The sequence below is a fragment of the Opisthocomus hoazin genome, chromosome Z (genome assembly GCF_030867145.1).
Source record: "Opisthocomus hoazin isolate bOpiHoa1 chromosome Z, bOpiHoa1.hap1, whole genome shotgun sequence".
NCBI lineage: Eukaryota > Metazoa > Chordata > Aves > Opisthocomiformes > Opisthocomidae > Opisthocomus > Opisthocomus hoazin.
In genome coordinates, this window is record NC_134454.1 from 32,498,232 (window position 1) to 32,520,581 (window position 22,350).

The 22,350-nt window shown below is 46.4% G+C and overlaps 1 protein-coding gene across 1 annotated transcript in view; it reads left to right on the forward strand.

The window, feature by feature from the left end:
* The window catches only part of LOC104335458 (PALM2-AKAP2 fusion protein), a 230,588-nt gene extending 211,534 nt beyond the window's left edge, over positions 1-19,054 (forward strand). Inside the window, 3 exon segments of the mRNA XM_075447212.1 lie at positions 5,172-5,350; positions 8,778-8,816; positions 15,403-19,054. Of these exon segments, the coding sequence (XP_075303327.1) occupies positions 5,172-5,350; positions 8,778-8,816; positions 15,403-15,495 (311 nt within the window). The 3' untranslated portion in view covers positions 15,496-19,054.
* The last annotated feature ends 3,296 nt before the right edge of the window (positions 19,055-22,350 follow it).

Consider the following 22,350-nt stretch of genomic DNA (forward strand, 5'->3'; position numbering starts at 1 on the left):
TGCTGTCTCATGACGAGGCATAGGGAAATCCCTAACACAAGAAGCCGTGCCTGGGAGAGGCTTTCCTGAAGTTGCCACATCAGGCTTTTTAGTGTTTGTCACCAAAGCATTGCCAGATGAGGCACAAGGCATGTTGTGCTCCCTGAACTTGTCTGCAGGCACTCACAACCATCTGGATGTACATCTGGGAGAGCTGCCCAGCAAGCAGTCATCTTCTGTTGTCCTCAGTTGATGAACTAGATGAGAGATTTCAGTGGATGGCAAAAGCCCAGAGGGGGAGTCGCGGTTTAGAGATGCAAGTGATCAGGTAACTTTAAATTTCAGGTAATTGTTCCTTCCAAGTAGTGAGAGAGGTGTGTGTGCTGTCTTCTTCTTTCTTCTCCTTGCTTTCTTCTCCTGAGTGACAGCTGTGGAGCATAAGCCTCTGTCAGAGGAGCCAGTTCAGCCAGAAAAACATTTTCCACTTTCGTTTTTCACTAGTAAATACCTACACTAAGGAAACTTCTCAGGTTCAGCCGCAGCCTGAAGCTACTATTTGTACAGTGGGAAGAGAAGCAGAAACTTTAGGGCTAGATGTTTTTAATATTTGTGGCCGTTGCAAAATTTTTAATGCCCTGTATACATGTAAAGAATAAGGATCAGATATAATATGTGTGCATGAACCCCTTTTAAAAGTGAAAATTTTGAGAAAAGCTAGAGTAGAAATGAAGTCTCTGAGTTTATGAAAGGTTTGTTTCCTTACTCCTTCATAAGCACTAGTATGAAAAAAGCAAAGTTCATTATTCTCTTCAAGGATTTCTCTGAAGCTCTCATCACTTGTCCACTGAACACCTCCAGGAGTGCCTTAACAGCATACTAACCCAGCTCATTTGTCATTTGCTCTTTTATTCCCTCCCTAGTGGAGAATGTGTATGAAGTGAGAGGATCTTCAAGAAGTTCTTTTTTTAATGTTTAATTGTTTGTGTGCTTGCATATTCATGTTGCTTACCTGGTATTCAAGAAAAGGAAAGAAGCTCACCTTTCACCTGGACGGTAATGAGGCTCCACATTACCAGAGGGGCATTTTTTTACACACTTCAGCTATCCCCTGACTCCAGCACAGACTAGTCTCCTAAAACGGCTACGAGGATGGTGAGGGGACTGGAGCATCTCCCCTACGAGGAGAGGTTGAGGGAACTGGGCTTGTTCAGCCTGAAGAAGAGAAGGCTGCGAGGGGACCTTATAAATGCCTACAAATATCTGAAGGGTGGGTGTCAGGAGGATGGGGCCAAGCTCTTTTCAGTGGTGCCCAGCGACAGGACAAGGGGCAATGGGCACAAACTGAGGCACAGGAAGTTCCGTCTGAACATGAGGAAGAACTTCTTCCCTCTGAGGGTGACGGAGCCCTGGAACAGGCTGCCCAGGGAGGTTGTGGAGTCTCCTTCTCTGGAGGTATTCAAGACCCACCTGGACAAGGTCCTGTGCAGCCTGCTGTAGGTGACCCTGCTTCGGCAGGGGGGTTGGACTAGATGACCCACAGAGGTCCCTTCCAACCCCTACTATTCTGTGATTCTGTGAAAACAATCTCTCTTGCAGAAATACGTTGTTATGAGAAGTTTTCTCTGCTGTGCAGATGTCCAAAAAATGGCAACAGCATCTGTAAAATAGTTGCTCTCACTTGTGTGAAGCCCTCCATTCTTCCCATCTCCTTTGTACCATAGTTAACACTATATGATGGCCCTTGGTACCTGCTGGTTACTTAATGGTGGCTCAGGTCCTTGTCCCACGGCCTCCCCTTGGTCACTCTTTCATCTTGACATTGCAGCAAATCAGCTGAGCATCCTTCCTCAGCTTGCAGCGAGTGCTTGGACATCCGTCAGGCTCCAAAGGATGGAAAAGTCACCATCACCACCCTTTTTGCTTCCCAGAGCTGTGCAGAGGTTTTGTTTAGGAGAAAGCTAATTTGTCCCCAGCTCTTACACATCTTTGATTTTGCAGAGAAGTGTCAGGTGATGTCCTGCAGCCACCAGACTGGGACATAGCAGCAGCTGCCCCTTCCCTGAGCTTTCCCTCCCCAGGGCTTGGAAAGAGCATTCTCCAAAGCAGCAGCTCCTGCCTGCCCCAAATAGCACAAGAGGCAGGAAATTAAGAGAAATCAAATTCCAGGAACTGCCTACTAGATCCCTGAAGCCAGAGAGCAGAGGGAGCCATCACCAGAACTGAAGCCACAGAACATTTTTTTGAGTCCCCTTGAAAGAGAAAAATGTAAATGTGCAGGTGAAGATTTGGGATGCTATAGCCTGTACTAGGTATGTTGCAACAGCTCTAAAGGTGACCTCAGGATACTACCTTCCCCTGGAGGGGAAGACACTGCTGATAACTACTGTTAACTTGCAAGTGTGACCATCAGGGTGCAGTTTTTGCTGGTATGCTACAGGTGTAACCCTGTTTCCATTTGAGTCAGAGCACAGTTGCTCTGTTACTGAGCTTGGATTTGGGCAAGGACCACCAGCAGAGTCTGTGTGCATCAGGTGTGGGCATGGGACTGCAGAAAGTAGCAAGTGTCTGTGATCATCGTGTCTCCGGATGCTTTCATGCTGAATGACTCTTCTGCCTGAGAACAGCACCTGGATGAAAAACTGCCGGAAGAAAATGAACGCAGCCACATTTCTGACACAGTCTGAACTGGCAGAATAGGTCTGTGCTGGGCTGGAGCTCTGCATCAGGTTCATGGAGTTTTTCTGTGGTTGTTCTGAGAGCCCTGAAGCCTCAGACACTCCGCCACCTAAGTACAACCTCACTGATGGTTGTGCTGGTTGCTTGCCTTTCTGCTGCTGTTGGCGCTGGTAGGATCTCTCTTCCACCTGCCTACCTGTTCTCACAAAATTTTTAGGAACTTTAAAGAAACACTCCTCTGTGAAAAGTAGTTGAAATGACACTGTGAATTCCTGAGCTTTTGCTGTAATTCAAAAAATTACAGTGCAGTTCAAACAATTCAAAACAAACTGTGTCATTCAAACAATTACACAGAGAAAATGGTTGTATAAGCATAATTTCTTGTGGATACAAACCAACAAACCACTGTTTTGCGGTGGGCAAATCTCATTTTTGCCTTGGCTTCTGTATTTCTGAAAAGGGAGCCGTGACATTGTTCATGGTGACACTGCCCAGCATGCCCAGAACAGTTGTGTGTTGCTGCAGGGTTGCTGCTACAATACAGAAATTGATGGGTCCTCCGTCCAGGGAGGGTGATTCTCCTCAGAGACAGATCCCCAAAATGCAGATCCCCAAAGCCTATGGTCTGCATTGTTTTCCAGGGGGAGTGGAAGGAGCACTTCTCAGGTGTGAGGCTTCTCTGTAGGTCTGAGGATCCTGTGATGGTCTGCATCACTGGGGAAAAGCACAAAAGCTCGGCGGACATCGCAGGAGCCTCATTCTTCCTGCATTACTTGCATATGTCCAAGGCGGTTAGGTATTAGTGTAAACATTAAGTTTAACAGCAAGATATCTGACCTTTAAACCGACCTTTTATTTTCAGCAGACTTTTTTACCCACTGGACCTAATAGGCAAGATGACAGTTGTTCTTTTTCCTGCTGAGCAGTCCAAGCTGTCATGGATGGCTCAGGACCTGCTGTTGGCCCCTGCTTTGGCAGCTAAGCTCCTAGTTATCTGTGGAGCTGGTGTTGGTGCAAGCCAGAGGAGGACCTGGGCCTATAGGAACTTCCCCTCCTGTCTCTGGTGCGGTGATGTAGGGCAGACGAATTCCAGCCTCATCCCTGCACCGACCAGCTTAATCTAAGCCTGTAACGAGAAACTAGTGATGCTGGGTTTTTCCATAGTGGTCAGAAACGAAACCAGCCCTGCAAGGGGATTTCTTGTAAAAGACCTCTGCACTCTCAATTCAGGTTTCATTTCTTCTTTCAACAATAAATCCTGCGGATACTTGCAGGAAGTTTCAAGGCTGCTCTCTAGTGGCTACCACTGTCAGCATGCTTTTTGGAGGAGGATCTGGGGTTTTCATGTGTCTCAGCAACAGGTAGTTTCAAGAAAATCTGCATAATCCTTCTGGTTACTTCACTTATTTGTAAGGATTTTGGGACAGGTTTTTTCCTCCTTTTTTTCTTTCCCGTCCATTGAACTGTCTTACTTCAAAGACCCACCGTGCCATGGGAAAGGGAAGCTGAATTTAGGTCAGCATTGCTTTCTGCTGTCATAGCTGAGGACCCCTGCACCATACTCCCATGCCCACCACCTGCCACCATCATCATCATTCCTACCACCAGGACGGCGTAGGTGGCTTATCCCGGGATCAGTGCCTGGTGATGAGAAACACAGGCTGTCGTCCCCAGAGGAGCATGGGTTGTCCACCCCCTGAGCTCTCCCGCAGCTCATAGCAGTGGTCTCCTTGCTCTGGCCTGCCTTTTACCCAGCTCTTCAGCTGAGGTCACTGCCTGAAACAGGCTCCCCTGGGTGAAACTGGCTCAGTCAGAGAGCAGCCTGACTTCTTGCCAACTTTCCTCGCACCAGCAGACTACAGGGCACGGTCTGAGTGAGGGGTGTGTGGAACGGAGACCCCATCCTGCTCTGCAGCAGGTCTCCCTCTAAGAACACCCTCTGCGACTTGCAGGAGACAGCTGCAGTGAAGAGTAGCACCAGGGACCAACCCAAAGACACTCACGCTTACAAAGCAGATAACAAACACTGGAAGAAGATAAAAAGCCAGCAGCAAGATTCCTTCTTTGGACATCTGGCACATGGTCCCCAGCGTACAACGATGGCATCCTGTGCATTGTGTAATCCCAGCCAGAAAAAAAAATCATATTGCAGTTTTCCAGAATTTTACCAACATGTCCAGATCACTGAAATGTGTAGTGTAAGAGGGAACGAGGTAATTCAGCCAGATACTACTGTAAATAATAGTAGTGCATTAAATTTGCATTGTATCATTTGGTAATTCTTCTAGGCTTTGTGGAAAGATGTTGTAGTGTTTTCATGCAGTGTTTTTCAGGAAGAGGGAGAATGTTTTAAAACCCCATGACCATTGTGATTTACCAGGTTGTTTCATAAGCTTAATTCCAAACTCTTTCTTCATTCAAACCCTGCTGAAAATGCTTCTCCAACTGTTGTCTTTTGGAAACGACTTGTGAGTCCTTTAGCTTAGAAAGGATTGTTCCTTTTCATGTTGTTGCAGGAAAGATAGAGAAGATCAAGCCTCCTCCATCCCCCACCACAGAAGGCCCCGTCTTGCAATCTGACCCGCCGCCTGAGGAGCCTGCGGGAGCCCAGCGACCCAAGAATCTGATGCAGACCCTCATGGAGGATTACGAAACACACAAAACTAAGAGACGAGAAAGGATGGACGACAGCAGTGTGAGTGCACTTCCCCTTTTCACTTTTTGCTCTGCGATAGAGACCGTGACTTGCAAGAACCAACGTTCAGACAACAAAAATATTTATTTCCCAAGAATCTGCTCAGAACACCTTGCAAGTGTGTAAGGATTTTAACGCATTGTAAGGGCCAGTGTGTTTGAAATGGAAGGATGAGGGACAGTGGAGAGGGAGTGTCACTGCACATATCAAATGCAACTTTTATTAAGTTTCTCTTTAATTAGTTGAGTTGATTAATAATAAGGGCAGTGGGTAGCAGCTCTGAAATTAACGGACTCTGTTAATTCACACATCCCCAAGACCCTCCAGTGGGTTGTTGTAGTGGCTCTTTGAACTTTGTGGATCAAGCATGTATTCATGCCTGTGTTCACAGACTCCCAAAGTCCCATCCCAGTGTGCTTAGGATTCAGTGTAACCAAGTGGATAACTTCCATAGAAACCAACCCTTGCAGAATAGGATTGGGAATGTCTCAGAAATGAACTTGGATCCTTCCACAGGCAGCGTGCTGTTTCCTCCTGGATTTTTTGTCTTTCTTCCACACAAACAGAAAACCGGCCAGAATTTCAGTTTGTGAAATGAGTACCTGCTTTTCAGTCCTTACTGTAGCAGAGTTTAACCCAATTAAGCTGTTCTTTACTGGAGGCGCTAATAAGAAGAGCTATGAATCTCATAGCTGGAAGTACCAATATTCAGGTGCAGCCATTATACAACCTGATTCCCAACAGAGCATGAGGTGTTTCTTTTCAGACTCAGTCTTATTGTGGGCACTGAGTGCAAAAGGTAGTGAGATAAAAGTGCCATATAAAAATGCTTAAATGGAGATGGTTGTTGTTATGTGTTTGCTGAAGCAGCCGCAGTCCTCCAGGCATTTCCCAGAGGTGTCAGAACAATGACCCCGGCACCAAGGAGCTTCATGCTCCAGACAGACTGCTTTCTATAACGTTCATTAAAGGTAGAGTCTCATTAGGTGTATAGAAGTAAGTGAAGATTTGTAACATGAGTACTGTACTAGTCTGGCAGCTTTTAACCATCACTGATGAATATTGCACAGTAGAAGAAGATACTTAAAATCAAAAGGAATGCAATATGGAGGGGTCCCGTTGCATTTCTGCTGGTTAATTAAAACAGAGTAGGAGAACTGACTCAAAATGTTAAGCAGATGAATTTCCAGTGCACACCAGAAGCTTTCTGGTCCCTTCTTCTACTGAAGCTGTTGAAAAACACAATCTCATTGTCCATCAGGCTCCAGCTGCCACGGGGAAGACAGCTGCACACAGGAGTGTGCATTGTTCTGGCAGCAACATCTTGAGGCCACGTCTTGGGAAGGAGCTGCTCTCTGGTTCCCCCTCCCTCCCCACAGCACCCGGTGAAGTGGGGTGGCTCCACCTGCTCTGGTGGGTGCTGTCTTCTGGCATCTTCCCAGAGGGTCTCTTTCCCTGAAGGGTGCTCAGAGGCTTGCAGGAGACTTGCCATACCCTCACGCCCTTTGCAGAGGTCAGGAGGAACTCTAAAAAACCAGAGGGGCATAAAACTCCTGTGCAATCCAGAACCGGTCCTCGGGAGTCCTGCAGTGAGCATCTGTCAGTCTGGTGGCTCGAAACCTCGGCACGGCTGCTGTGCTAACGAGGTGGCACTCAACTGGTACTCACCCTGCGCTTTTCCTCCACCCCCGTGAAGAGTGAAGGTGACTTGCCCGGCCCACAAAGCAGTGGCTTGTGGCTGAAATGTTCTCCCATAGCTGTGATGGTCACAGGCCAGTTGTCGTGCATGTCATAGCACAGAGAAGACATGGAAGATGTCACTGGACCTAACTCCCCCTGCTCCGTCACCTGAGTGCACCTTCTCAGGTGCTTGCCAGAGCTGCACATGCATCCCCTAGAAAGCAGGCTGGCCACGATAGCATGGTCTCGTCCGCAGTTCAAAGTGCGCCCTGAAGTCCTGACTGCAGCGCTGGTCAGGGCGGTGTCTGAGCAGAGAGGTGTGTGCTGGGTGCCAGCTCGGCTTGCCCGCTGCGGCTGAAGCTGCCCAGGCACTGACCGCCCGCAGAAGCACTGCGGGAGCAGTGGTGCCCGTCAGGCAGCTTGTGGGATGGATCCTTTCCTGGGACGAATTGTCAAGACTGCGGTGAATTTACAGAGCCCCAGTGCACACCGAAGTCCTGCAGTGCTGCCGTTTGTTGTCATTCTCCTCTTCTCTTTGCCCGTTGCACACATCCAAACATGATTCGCATTCTTGCTGCTGCCTAACTAAAATCCTGTTAGAGGGCAGTGTCCTGCAGAGCCGAGGGAGAGCTTCCTTGGACCAGCGGGAGTGTTCTGCTTCTCTTCCCTGCCTTTTTCCGCTCTCCTTTTGCAAACAACTCTCAGCGTTGACAGGGGAAAGACAATTCAAATAAGAAGTGCTGCACTTGTACCACTGTTAATTTGAGCCAACAGTTTACGTGCCAGGCTAAGCAGTAATTATTTAAACAACAAATAGCTTTGATTTGTCAGCAGAAGACATTTGTCCCTGTGCTCAGGAAAAAGATTTCTGTAACTAACGAAACATAAGAGCATATCACCAGCCTTTTCTTAAAAAATATATGAAATACAGTGAGGGAACGAGCATAACTGACAATCAGACAGGCAGCTGCCACTTGGGGCATGAAGTCCTGAGAGCTGAACATTGTTCAGCATTGCCGTTTGTGAGTGAGGGAAACCAGAGGCTTCTTCGGGTACTGGGAGCAGTCGGGGTGCTGCGGCACCCAAGGCTGAACACAGCCCATGCTGCTGCAGGGGCAGAGAGCAGCGGCCATGGTCTCCTAAATGGGATTGCAGAGAATGGGAGGTCCATGGAAACTCCTCCTCATACACTGAGCACACCGGCAGTGCTGACGTGTAGAGCTTCAGTTTCTCGCTGCACAAGACACACCAAAAGGCAGGGGGGTGGTTTCAGTAGGACATCTACCCTGCCTCTCCTTTCAACATCACTGCCTCCCGTTTTATCTGTTTTGTGTCTGGCTTCAGTGGCTACAACGTGGCTGCTCTGGCCGGGGCTTGCAGGTTTTGCCTTTCAGAGACAGAGGGCAAATCAAGGGCATCTTGGAAGAATTTCACTGCTCCGACAAGGGGGCAGTTTCTTCCAAAGAGGATGTGCTACAGCAGAGGTTTCAACAGAGAGAAAAAGACAAAAAGCAGCAGCAAGAAAACAGGTCAAGCACTGATGGTAAACAAGACGGAGACTGGCCAAGCAATGTCATTAAAAAAACAGCAAATTGACTAATCTCTTTTTTTTTACATGACACCAAGTTGCTTGAAATCCCATACTCTGGGACGTGCCAGTTCTTGCAGTTTCTTTATTTTGTTCTTGTTTCCTGGTTGTAACATGCTTGTTCAATGTACTAATGCTGGTCTTTTCCCTTCCTACCAGTACACCTGTAAATTACTGTCTAGCAAGGTTACTTCTGAGGTACTCTTCAACTGCTTATTTATTTTTGCTTCCTCTTGCATGGTGATTCTAAGTGCATGTTGCTGCAGTTTGCATTTTCATGCTGTGTGCCAGTGCTGTTCCATATCAAAACCAGGATGCAAATGTGTGTGGGGGATATTCATTCTTATCTCTCATCAACAAATATTTGTGTGACTGATTTTCTAACCCTTGGATTCTAGTTACAATTTCTGCAGTTGGAGGGGTTGTAATTAAGGGATGGGAGCTGTTGCCCAGGACTGGAGCAATCCTGAGGCACAAAATAAGAACTTCTCCTTAATCCCTGTTACCATTTAGATAGCAAAGCTAAATATGCAGTCTAAGCATCCTCAGATGCTGAGTGAAACTGCTGTGGCTTTCCTTTGTCTCCAATTATAGTGTGTTTAGCACTGTCAAAATCTGTAGCATTTTTTTAAAGAATCCACACACCAACCTTTCATCTGTGGAAGAAGATCAGATCCAAGCGCACGGCCTCGGCCTGGTGAATGTTGTGAACCTGTCCTTGTCCCTGTGTGTTGTGATGTGATGACTGATCACGGTCCCACAACTTAGTACCAGTGTTGGTCTCAGAGTAGAAGAAACCCAGACCTGCTAAAGAAAGGGTATTTACAGTGCCATTTGGTATGTTAGCAAGGCAATGGCTTACACAGTCCTTGTCCCTACAAAGCTGGACTCTGCCAAATGCAACTATTGTAAGAGCTGGGAGTTGATACAAACTACACTTTTGCAATGTTTGTTAGGAACAAGGTGCTCAATAATGTGGGCGTTTCAGTTGCCTGTAATTTTCTGTGCAGACTTATGTGTAAATCTGGACTTCTCTTAAGAGACGCACGCAGATTGTGGTAATGACTGGCATTCATACATCCAGCATCAGCATTTTTTTATGAACATGCACTGTTCACTGTTTCCCTATTCCATAATGTATTTGACTACATCAGCTACCTCAAGACAGGTATATGAACACTTTCTGTCCTGGAGAGTAAAGCGAAGTCAAGTCTATGCTATTTCCTATCCATTAAAAAATTTAGTGTGTGTTTTATCTCACTGGTACAAGCCAGTGACTGATCTTTGTGTAGAGCATTTATAGAGTGTTAATCAGTATAAAAGCAGTAGACTTTCAGAGATTGGGTTTTAAACACAGCTTGGGCCTCTTCTCCCCCATAATACCTGCACAATAATCTGAGTTACAATTTATGAACAGTCAGTAATGACCAGAGCGTTTGGTGTTGTGTAAGAGGCAGAAGCTCAGGTGTGGATTTTACATGCCCAGCCCCTGGCCTTCTACTGGGAAGGGTTGTGTGCCTGCCTTGTAAAAGGATAGTGATGCAAGGAGTAATGAGCTGGAAACGAATGTGCGTGGATGGTAAAGGGGTTAGAGATGAAAAAGGCTGTAGGACGCTGCGATTCTGTATGCAGGTATGCCACCTGGCTAATCCCCTGTGTTAAGCCTCAGACTGAAGGAACCGCTTGGTTCTCGCTGGACATGTTTAGCAGAAGCTGGGCAGTTGTTTCAGGAGGACAGCAAGGCTCAAGGCACGATGCCCCCCTACTCTCTGCTGACCCTAGAGCTGAGCTGTGGCTCCGGACCCCTACCGGAGCCCTCCGCAATCCACTGTGGTGCAGGCAGCTGGCTCAGTTTTAACCGTCGTCAGCAGCGCTGGAGCTGACCCGTCTGTGCTTGCACGGGCTGGGAACCGGGGCTTGCATGCAGTGAGCCTGGCAGCTCGGCAGCAAACCCCCAGCAAGGTAGAGTAGCTGCTGAAGTTAAGCCATGTGCAGCAAACCACAGCCTGCTTCTTTACGTTGATGTGGTTTTACCACTTCCAAATTCCAGCAACCTGTGTTGAATGCACATCCGTCTGCTGTTTCAGACTACAGATAACTACATGCCTGCACATATATAGGTTGTTTTTATCCTCAAAATCTTCTGCTTTTGTCCTTACAACTATACATATCTTCAAATTTATGGGACATTAGCCTGAGTTTGCTTAATATCAATCATTGTGTAGGAGATACTGCAGTAAGGTGACATTTATGCAGTACTAAAGGCTACTGCTGAAAATTTGTGATTTACTAAACAGAAACCCAACATATTAGATTTGATGGCAGAGAGTGCACAGTTTGTGTTTTAATATTGACCAGTAGCAGTATTATACTGTTACTGTCTTGCTTCAGGTAGACACATTTTTGTTTCAGATACCCAGCTCTTCACTCTGCTCACTAGAGTCTGGTGTGCTCAGGGAACAGCAAAAAGTAGGTACAGTAAAGAAAATACCATCATACTGGAGACATAGATGGTTTTTGTTCCTCAGTAGTTCTAGTTCTGTGTTAAAGCACTTGGTTTATTGTTCCTGAGAGGGAACGCTCACGTCTGTGAGAGCAGGCAGCCTGGTCCCTGCCTTTGCTCTGCTGGCTCCTTGTGCACAATGTGTTCCAAGGAGGCGTCTTGTGCAGTGACTTTCCTGCGTGGTACTGGTAGATTTTAGATGCCCAGACCTTTGTATTTTCTGCTTTTGTTGCTTTTAGTTCTTCCAAATGGGAAGAATTAATAAAACATTAAGACCCAGAAAAATAATTAATCTTCTACATCAGTTTTGCTGCTACTGTTCAGTAAAAAATAGCCTGTACTGTATAGTAGCCACTTTCATTCAGTGGTGGGGATAAATATACTTTGGACTAAGGCATATCGGTATTTTGCTTTTTCTTCTCTTGTTGCCAGTAAGAGAGCAATTATTGTTACATCTGTTGGAGGGAAGCTCAGGACAGGTTAGTCTCCATCTGTAGGATGGAGAAATAAATTAATGTTACACTTGACAGTGATAGCTGTTTCAATTTTTTTTTCTTTTTTCTTGAAATCCTCAAAAATAAAAGAAATCTGTCAGGAAAGAGCCCTCTGCAATTCTTAGTAAGACCCCAGAGCTGCAATCACAAGATCCACAAAACAATATTTTGCAAAGTGGGTGGAGAAGAACAGTTTTTGCAGCCCTGTGTATCTTGGTACATTTGTCTTTCCCTCACACCTACCCCTGCTCTCCAAATTCTTCCTCTTCTAGTGCAGCTAGTAGTCAAATCGCCTCTCCCAAAGAAGACATATCACATTTTCTTCACTGACGTGGCCTTACCGTTAGGACATAGCCAGCTCAGTTCTTCAGCCTAAGCTTGAGTGAACTGTCTGCTTCATGGTCTTTCTGATTTTTGGTATATGCCTTCTGTGTACAGTTATGTGCTTGGCTGCCTTAGGACACCCTGACCACCCAAGCTTGGCCCTGCCTGGGTTGCCGTGCCTGCACCCGCTGAGCTGATGTGGAGCATCATCAGGGAGGACACTTTAGAAAGCATTGAGGTAGCATTTTGTAACATCGCCAAAATGCGGCGTGTTACAGACCCCTCAAAACGGCCACAACAACAAAAGCAAAAGACTTTCCTGCCTTCGACTTGCAGTGGAGAGCCTCTTGGCACTGGACTTGTGATGGGTCTGCAGACCGCCCTGCTATCTGCCAAGAATATTTTAAAATGGAGATCATTTGCTATTTTAAGCAAGCAGCTTCCTGGGTTGTGAATTCAGTGCTCCATTGAGGAGTCCCGATTCTCCACTCAGTCATTCGAGTTGCATGCTATAATTACCCCATTGTTTCCTCTAGCGGGTGTAAAACTGACACAGCCTAGTGAAAATGGGTGTTATTTTAGGTCAAACACTCTTTTCAGTAGATTAGAAGAATAATTCTGGAGTAACTATTCAAAAGGACCTTTAACTTATTAGTATCCGCTCTAGTATTTAGAGGGCTTGTTTATTAGTACTAAGCCAGACACCAGTACTTGTTTTGCTGCAAAGGCTGAGACCACATTCAGTGCTCTCACGGTACCTCTGACATAACTCTCGAAACAGTTTTGCTTGGAGCAACCAGCAACGTTTGAAGAAGTAGACAAGCTTCTGGGCACGTTTGGAGACAGGTGATAAATGGAAGAAACTTGGCTGCCATTTTTCAAGACAAAGATCAGCTGACTGATCCAAAGCAGAAATCTTCAAAGTTTGAGGGTCCTGACTGTTGCAAGCCGTCACAAGAGACCATCACAACGTTGTGATTTACAGCAAGGAAGATAGTGACTGCAAACTGCTGTAAATTATGTGAAATCAATTTTATATTCGGTTGGCATGAATCTACAGGCCAAATTCAGCAGACCTTAAATATACCGCTACTCTGTGACAGTGGCAGTTTTGGTTTGAAATTTATACTGAATTAGCTGGTTTTTTCAAGTAAATTTTAATATCCTGTGGGAAGAACAGTAATTTTATGTGTTTTGTACAATCGTTATCCCATACTGGTCTTAATAGTCTCCTGTCTAGCAGTATTTGCCTGTTACCATCTAAAAAAAAAAACCCACTGGTTTTTTTTCTGCTTCATTGCTAACTCTGGAGAAGCCACTGCCTTTTCTTATTCTGAGAAGATAATAAGATGATACCCTGACACCCAGTCCCCACTTTTGCCTTTCCATTGTTTTGTTTGGTTGTCTTTACTTGGTTTGGGCACTCAGAATCGCAAACCACAGGTCGTCATCCCTGCAGCACGAGTAGCTCCAGCACGCTGCTTAAAGGCTGATGTCTCAGAAGGATTTTTTTTTTACTGATTTCAGGGTGGGGTTTTTTGATGAATTGTTAGGTTTGTGAGCACATTTGCCATCTACTGGGTGAGACAGAAACTGCTCAGCCCTGCTGCCCCATTACAGTGGTTGCTCTGCAAAAAGAGGAAGCATGATTTTGGGGAAAATTTTGCCAAAAAATCCCTCCAGTGGACCTGGACTGGCTTTGTAGCCCTTGTAGCCCTTAGTACCAGGAAGCAGACGGATCTTTATCTCAAAATTGTCTCTGTTGGCTGGATTTTGCCTTTAGTTCTTTGGCTTGTTCATAGCCTTACTCACAAAAAAACTAGGATGGCAAAGAAATAGTAAAGCTGGCCAAACTCCATCCTACCTTCAGCTCCTGAATGGAGGTCTGGGTCTTAGCATAAAATGCAGAAGTTGTGGCCTGTAGTTTCAGCTGATAGTTCACAGTTGATTTCCCAATGTTGCCTGTACAGGAGCCCCTAGTACTTGTGTACTTTTCCAACCACAGCTTGTCACAAGCTGAAAGAACAGTTTCTTTAGTCTTCAAATATTTATTTTTATTCCAGCCAAGACTGAAGTCCTCACTGCATCTGACTTTCTATGCAGAAGAATAAAATACATCGTCCTTTCTCAAAAGGCCAGCTACTCTGCTGCAGTCAAGGAACGTGTGGAGCAGCTTGCAGGAAGCATTAGGGACCAGCGATGGCAGGCATTGTTTCAGTGAACAGTCATGTATTTGTTGGGGTGTTTTTTTTACAATTATTTTAAATATATTTAAAATATTTCAGAAGTTTACTTCTCATGGGCAGGGCTGGTTTAAAACACATTGAGGGCAGTGGACGTTGGCAGCTTTGTTGTTTGGTCATGGAACTGTTATTCAGTGTTGGTCAGAAAATAACATTGCTATGTGCTTCTGTAAGAAGGCCCCGGACCCCTTCATGTCTCACTCTGCTGGGAGGAAAACACCCACTGCCATGCATTATTTGCCGAGGAGCATGTCAGATGCACGTCACAATAACAGCTTCTGGTTTCGTCTGTTGTCGGTTTTTTTAACCTTGTTAAAACATGTAGTAAAACTGTTTCTTAGTTTTTTAGTTAATTGTTTTTGTGTGTGCATGTGTATGTGTGTATGAAAAATACGTCAAGTATCTGGGTCCATCTCGTACCAGACTCTGCAGGCTGTGCAGGTCATTCTTGCCTAAACCTCCCTTCCCATGTGCGTGGAGTGATTATTCACTCCAAGAGCACTTTGATCACAGTGTGTCGACTTTCCCATTGGTGTAGCTGGAAGCCAAAGACCAGGAGAAGAAGATACCGGGAGGGCTGCCGAGTTCTGCCTGCGGGGATGACGTGCTGAAATGAGCAGCAGACCACTTTCCAGGCTGCACATGCAGCTCTACAGCAGCCTTGGGTGGTTGCTGGCTCCTGGTCCTGAAGATGTGCAGCTGCCTCTGGGGAGAGGCCCAAGACCGTGTCCACTGTCTTCCCCAGGCAGGGACGGGGCAATGTGCAGCTGGGCTGGTGAGGGGCAGCTGGGGCTGCCCAAGGAGGTGGTGGTGTCACCATCCCTTGGAAGGTGTTCACAATAACGTGTAGATGTGGCACTTCAGGACATGGTTTAGCAGGCATGGCTGTGTTGTGTTGATGGTTGCACTTGGTGATCTTAGAGGTCTTTTCCAACCTTAATGATTCTATGGTTCTATGAAGTGAGCTGGATGCTGCCAGACCACACTTACCCCTTCTGTCCTCCCGTGATGTGGCTTTGCTCTTGTGTGCCATCCCTCTCACCTTCACATCAGCAAGTGCTTCATCGCATGAGTGCTCCTGGTTTGCTTGAGGTGCGGCACTGGGAGCCCTGCGGGAAGGGCTGGCCCGGCTGGTCCCTGCGCGCCCGGCCAGGGCACCTGGCACAGGGTCTGTGGGCAGCTGAGTGATGTTCTGTGTTTTCCCCTTCTCTCCTGACCAGGTCCTTGAGGCGACCAGGGTGAACCGCAGAAAGAGTGCTCTGGCGCTGCGTTGGGAAGCCGGCATTTATGCCAACCGGGAGGAGGACGAATAACCACGCTGCAGTGTGAAGACAGCAACCAGGCATGCTGAAACCAAAAAGAGAGAAAGGAAGAAAAAAAGAACAAAAAGCCACAAAAAACACCACGAAAGCAGCAGCTTTTTTATTTTAGTCCAATATTTATTATATACACAACAAACTCAGTGATGCACATAGACACAGAAAGGATCCAACTCCTGGCAATCCTATAACAACAGGAAAAAACCCATCTGGAAAATACTCCCTTCTCCGTCCCTCCGTCACCCCTCTAAAATAATGCAATGAGGAGGGTGCAAGGGGTGGGAGCCCTTGGGGGGGAACAAGGGGCGGTTGTCCCCGTAGACCGGAGAGGCTGCAGGCATGGGGTGGGAGGTCGGCGTGGAGGAGCCTGCAGCCAGGGCTCACACTCGTGCTTCCCACTGGCTGAGTTGACAGCCCTGCCTTGCCCCTGTCATCACTGTCCCCCCAGCAGCTCCCGTTGGACCCTCCTGCAGTTCCTTCGCCTCCCACAGCCACCGCACCAAGACCATCAACGTTCCTTTGGCGTACTCTGTCCAGCCACAAAACACAACAATATTGCCCTCTGTTGCTGTTTGTTTGAGGGGACTGAAGGGTTGGTTTGGGATTGGGGTGGATTTTTTTAGGGTGGTGGGTTCTGCTCCCCTTTCTAGTAATTGATTTGTTTAAAAGGAAAAAAAAAACCACCAAACAGGGAGGCAGTTACTGCAAATGTACAATCCAGTAGACTCAGAAAAACAGTCCTTGTGTTGCAAACACAAGCCATCACAATTTAGGAGTGGAATAGATGGGGATGAGAGCTAAGCCAAATGGATTACCTTAGCTTTAGGATCCTTTATGCTTGCAATATCACCTGAGCTCCAGGTTCTCAGAGCATATTTACATAACAAAGTTTCTAAATAGAAAATCTGTATTTAGCGGATGACAACTATTTTTTGATGGTGGGGAGGGAAATGAATGGCATATGTGTAAAACCTATGAAGATGGGTAATTTGATGTAGAAAGGTAGTGGGAAAGGGATACAAATAAAGGACATTTAGTTTTTAAATGAGGCAATAATTGAACTAAGCCAGACTCTGGCCTACAAAGAGGTATGAAATAAAGAAGAAAGATAGTTACGTCTTCAACTATATTTATACAACATAAAAAGCCTTTGAAGTAGAGTGCTTTGTGGAAGTCTTCACGTTTCCAGGCAACAAAAATGCTAAAGGGCATAATGAGTTGGAAGGAGCGAGCAAGGAGGAGCAGACAAGGGAAGAAAACATTATTTTTACCATTCAGTCAGTGTTTTCAGTGCTACGAGCAAACCATAGAGCCTTTAGTTACTCCTTAGGCTTGGGATCAGCAGTGAAGGATTAGTGTGGATCTGTGTGTGCGTGTGGGGATGCGTGTGGGTGCGTGTGTGCACGTGTGTGTGCAGGCATGTGCGTGAGGCTGACATACCAGAAAGTGTATGGCAGCACGTGTTCTGGTTATTTTCTCCAAAGCTGTTTATCAGCTATAGGGTTGAGTGCTAATTTCTTTTTTTTCTTCTGAAAGGGGATATAAAAACAAGGCACTGAGTTAATGCAGTATTTGTGATATTAAAATTTGACCCAACATAGTATCTGCATGAGTCACAATTGCAAAGTATTGACCAGTTTTGTAAGCTGACAATTAGGAAAAGAAATGTGGTATTTATTCTTGTGCTTTGTATTTGTATGTAGTATAGAGGCTGCGGGTTTACTCCTTCTTTTCACGCAAGCAATACAATAGGAAAATTTTACAACTGGGAACCATAATTTCTGGACTAGAAACCAACAAGTTTGGGATGAGACAGAAAAAAAGACACTGAGCTTTTTTCTATATAAAACAGTCTGTCTTTTTTATAAACAAACAATTATTATTTTGACATCTTTTTAAAAAATCATCAGTCAGGATACTGGTCCTCTCCCTTAAGCCTTTCCTTGGTTTCATGACCTGCTGTGCTGTGTTTTCCTGAAACAGTGAGCTCATTTAAAATGAGTACCAATACTGTGAACATACTTCTGGTGCTTTTCTTAAACAAACACAGAGCTTGCAACCAAATGATTCCCCACCACCACTTCAGATCCTCCAGCATGTGAGTTCTATCCATGGACACTATCATATTGAGGCCTGTTTTCAGGGAACTGTAGCAAATAACAATTACATATACCTGTTAGTTCTGTGAATTGCCTCCCTAAGTGCTATTGAACAGAAGAAAACCCTGCTGAACTGAGTGTTCACTGTGATAAGGGCAGCGAGTTTATCTCAAGGATGCTCTCCAAACCCAGGTGCATGGGGAGGCACCGTGCCTATGAAGGAATTACGTACCTAATGAAGTGGACCCGTTGTTCAGACGTGGCAATTGGCAGTCAACTGCGATTGACGACTGTGATCGGGTCGTTGCCGTACAACTGTAGGAAAAGCAACGCCACCAATGCAGCACTCTGCTGAGGCCAGACGTCGTGTACCTGCGTCCCTGAGCTCTGCGCATCTGCACCGAGAGGACTGTTGGCTCCCTCCACCCTTGGGGAGACCGTAAGGGAGGCTGGGAGAAGGGGGCTTCCTGAGCAGAGGAGACGGCCCCTGGACTTACGGTGAGGTGGTCTTGCACCAAACGATGGTCCCAAACAGAGTTCTGCCCCAATATTTGCACCCTGAAACCGGGGCAGCCTTGAGTTGCCTTCCCAGGAACCTGCATCCTTATTTTCTTTAGCCTGGAGGCCTGTTTTTACCTCCTGCTCTCTGACTGGAAGCCAGTGACATTGATCACCCATCACAAGACATCTCTTCATGCTTTGCCACATCCTCCCCTACCGCCACAATCACCCCTCAGTCTTTGAAGTGAAAATGAAATTGTTCCCCCAGAAAGGGGATGTGGTGGTGGGGAGAGGCCAGGCAGGAGTCCTCTGCGCTCGAAGCATTCGCTTTCAGCCCCTGCGACAAAAGTATTTGCATGTATCAATCCAGGACAGTCAAACTTTCCACCCAGCAGAGTTTTTCTCTTCCAGAAATTATGGACACTCGTAGTCAGCAGCACACATGCAGTGCTGTGGTAACACGGGTGCGATGCAGTTTAATTGCCTCTGTTATTTCATTTGCATGCTACCAAGCTTAGGTGTTTATAAGTATACGCCAGTAATACATATCTATCTATATATAACTATATCAAATGCAACAAAAGAGCACTATTGCAGAGTTAACTGTCTCCACAAAAGAAACGCTCAGATCCTTTCCCGTGGCAAAGACTGGTTTTAATGAAACTGTGTACTGAGAAAATAGTTAAGCATTAGCATTTGTGATTATAATCAGTTTGGGATTACAGTGCAGGTTTTCTGAACAATTTGTTTTAAAAGCTGCCGGTTTGGGCTTCCTCTTGCTCCGTACTGACATTATCTGAAGGAAAATACAGTAGCATTGACGTGTTTGGCAAACAACAGGCAGCATCCTTGTCATGACTTACCAACCAGTTTCAACGATACCTGGCTTTCTGTATGTTAACCACTTAAATGTTATCCTGCTTCTGTTTTATAGTGACTGTGAGGCCTACAATGCAAGTATATAATTATTTTCTCATTAAAACAGAAACCTGTGTTGTGTTTCTATAAAGCTGCCTGTTTCTTCACGCTCTTGTGGGAAGGTGTACCCCGCAAGCAGCACACGGCTGGCGGAGAGTGGCTTGTCTCCCACCTCCCCAGGCAGTCGGTCTCCCCCCACTTGACTCTGCTTCTGTTTGTTGAGAGGCAAGAGAAATCTCTTTTTCTCCACTCGGTTGTGTCACCTGCTGATGCCAGAGCACTCCTTCTAGACCTCTCCTTTGGGTTTTGTGAGAATTAAAAGCGGAAACTGGACATTTGGGGGGGAGCATTTAGACATTGCAAAACTGATGCAGTGATGCCAGTGGGTGGCAGCAGCTCAGGAATTTTTGCAATGCGTTCTGCTCTTACCAGCTGTTGGTAGTTGTTTAATAACACCCACTTAGGACATATAAAATCCCTGTAACCCCATTGCATAGCCAAAATGGCATACACTAAGCTTTAGACTATTTTTACAAAGTAGTTAAGGATTATTAATATGCCATTTTATTCATCATTTCTGGCGTAGTCCTGTGTAAGGTTAAGGACCATAACAGAGCCAGTTTATCCCATGTATTTATCCCATATAATTATCCCACTACTTATCCCATATAAGTAGTTAAGGAGTATAAAAGAGCCATTTTATCCATCATTTCTGGCATAGTCCCATATAAGGTGAGGGTATTGCACATCTAGTAGTTGTAGGTGGCTTTAAGAGTCCTCAGCACAATGGGAAAGCAAATGGAGAGGCAAAGTCTATCCTCCACAGAGGCAGGTTTGGTTAAACTGCTTTAAAAGGACGAAGAACATTCTACACAGTGTTTTGAGTTGAGACTGGGAACAGGAGGTTAAAACAAAAACCACAAACAGGTTCTGTAGTGTAAGGAAGCCAAGCCAGAGCACCAAAAGCTGTAGCAGGGGAGGGACAGGGCTAGGCAGGACCAGAGCTACAAGTATTAGCATGGACTGAAGGTGACTTTCAATTATGTGTTCTAGTTATTGAAATGACTAGGATGGGCAGGCCAGGAAACTATTAGCAATGTGTGGGTCCAGCACTGCACTCCTCCCCAGGTTAAAGACTGAACAGCATCACAGTGTTTAGTGTGGTGCAAGACCAAGGGGCACAGGCTATCTGTCATGTGAGCAGTAGCACAGGGGAAAAAAAAATAATTCAAAAATAAACAAACAAAACCCCCAAGATGCAACGGGAAAACCCCCAAACGCCATCCATATCTCAGGATCTGCTGCTAGCTCTGACTGAGCCCTGAGTAACTGGCACCATAACCCACTGTTTTATCAATGGGGTCTCCAGGAAGAAAGCTTTTACAGTAAGCACTAAATATGGTGTCAGTGTGAGAGCTCCTATTCTCAGTCGCAGGCATGTGTTACCTCTGCAGTGAATTCAGGGCAGTGTGCCACCAGGAGCTAGAAATGTTTCGGGCCTTGTTCCAATCCAGAGTGTGGCAGTAGCAGCGAGAAAAATCAATGAAGAAAGAAAAAAAGTGTGCAAAGCTACTTCATCACGTTCTGTATTGCTATAAACTGCGGGGGCAGGATTGCATGGTGGGAATTTGAGCTGCAGCAGTGACATCTGGAGGGTGGATTGCTCTGACCATGGGAAGACTTTTGTTTCCAAGGATGTCCCCTGGAAGCCAAATTCTGGGAGCGGCCAGCACCTGGTATGGACATGTTGACTGATGCCTTGGCATCAGTCTCAGAGCCCTATCAGTGCCAAGCCCACTAAGATGGCACCTGTGTTACTAAGACAGCAAGCCCTCTTGCAATCAGCAAACGATCAGGAGGAGAGCCATGGCATATCTCATGAGCTTCTCAGATGGAAACGGTTCTGATGGGGACCCCAGAAAACACTGCTGGTCTTAGCAGGCACACTCAGTGCCCTGGGCATGCCCCCTCCTGTACGAGCTTCAGGGGTGCACCAGCCCTCCCAGTCTGCCCTTCTTGGAAGTGGTTGAAAACTCTGTATTGCCTTGGCAGCAGCTTGGTGCAAGGCTGTGGCTGAGCATACAAACACTTCGCAAGGGGTCATGCTGCACTGAACTCTTGCTTTGGGGACAGTTGCTGGCTGGGAAGGTGTACGCAGGGCAGGGGGGAAGAGTAGGGGGCTGGTAGCAGCTCCACAAAGACAGCAAGGTTTCATGTTGGGCTGCAGCAGACAGCCCAGAAGGATGCCCTCCCCCTTGGGGTGCCACTGATGGCATAAGGCTGTGGCTCAGAGTGAGGTGGGATACTTCTGTACCAATGGCCCAAGCAAGCACTTCTTCTTGCAGCATCCGGGGAAGCTGAACTCTCTCAGCCTTACTTTAGAATGAGCATCAAGTCCTCAGGCTGCAACTGAAACACAAGAAGCCAGGAAAATGCTAGCAAAAGCACATGGATAATGACATAACCATCATGAAGCAGTACTTTGCAGCATTCAAGCAAGTCTTCAGAAGTGTTGCAAACAAATAACCAGTTGTTACAAAGGAGGGAAGAGCTGAGGTCTCTGAGAAGCATCATCTCCATGGAAAAAGGTGGAGTTTCCTGATACACAATGGGAATTGACTTGCCAGGCAGCTTTGTCACCCCCGCATTGCATGGAGGAGGCAGAAAGTATTCAGCCCTATTTAATTGGAGTGAAAGAAGGAAGCTGCTAAAGTAGGGCACTTGCTCACTCCCTGGTAAGGCTTGTTTGCTTCTAGGAGGGCGGTTTTGGGGTACAGCACCAGCCGAACACTGACCCAGACTTTCACAGCATTACCCTTTACTGCTCCCTTCCAGCTCCTTGCCCTCTGCTGTTCCCTTCTGGTTTCCGTATGATGCTATCTGCACCCAAAATGTGGCTGTTTTCAAGCAACAAGGCTGGGTGTCTCCCATGAGCGTGGGTATCTCACCCTGCTTCCAATGAGCTTCATGGAACGGAGAAGACCCTCGATCAGGCCAAGTCCCCAGCCACAGGTCCCTAACTGATCACCACAGCAAGGCTCAGTCAGCCTCCAGCCAGGCTCCCTCCAGGCTGGTTTCCTCTCCTCAGGTATTTAACTGGATTTACAACTCTTTGCCAAAACACCCCATGGAAGATGGATAAACCAAGACCCATGAGACAAACCTTAAGTGGACCAGATCCAAACGTACCAAAGCACTTAGGTACCTAAATACCTCTAAGGACCTTGTTCTTTGAGGACTACACAGCACTGGACTCAGCTGGAAGCCCATGGATTGGGTTTGTGTCAGTGCACTATAAAATGACGCTGGTATGTTAGTGAGGTTGACTTGA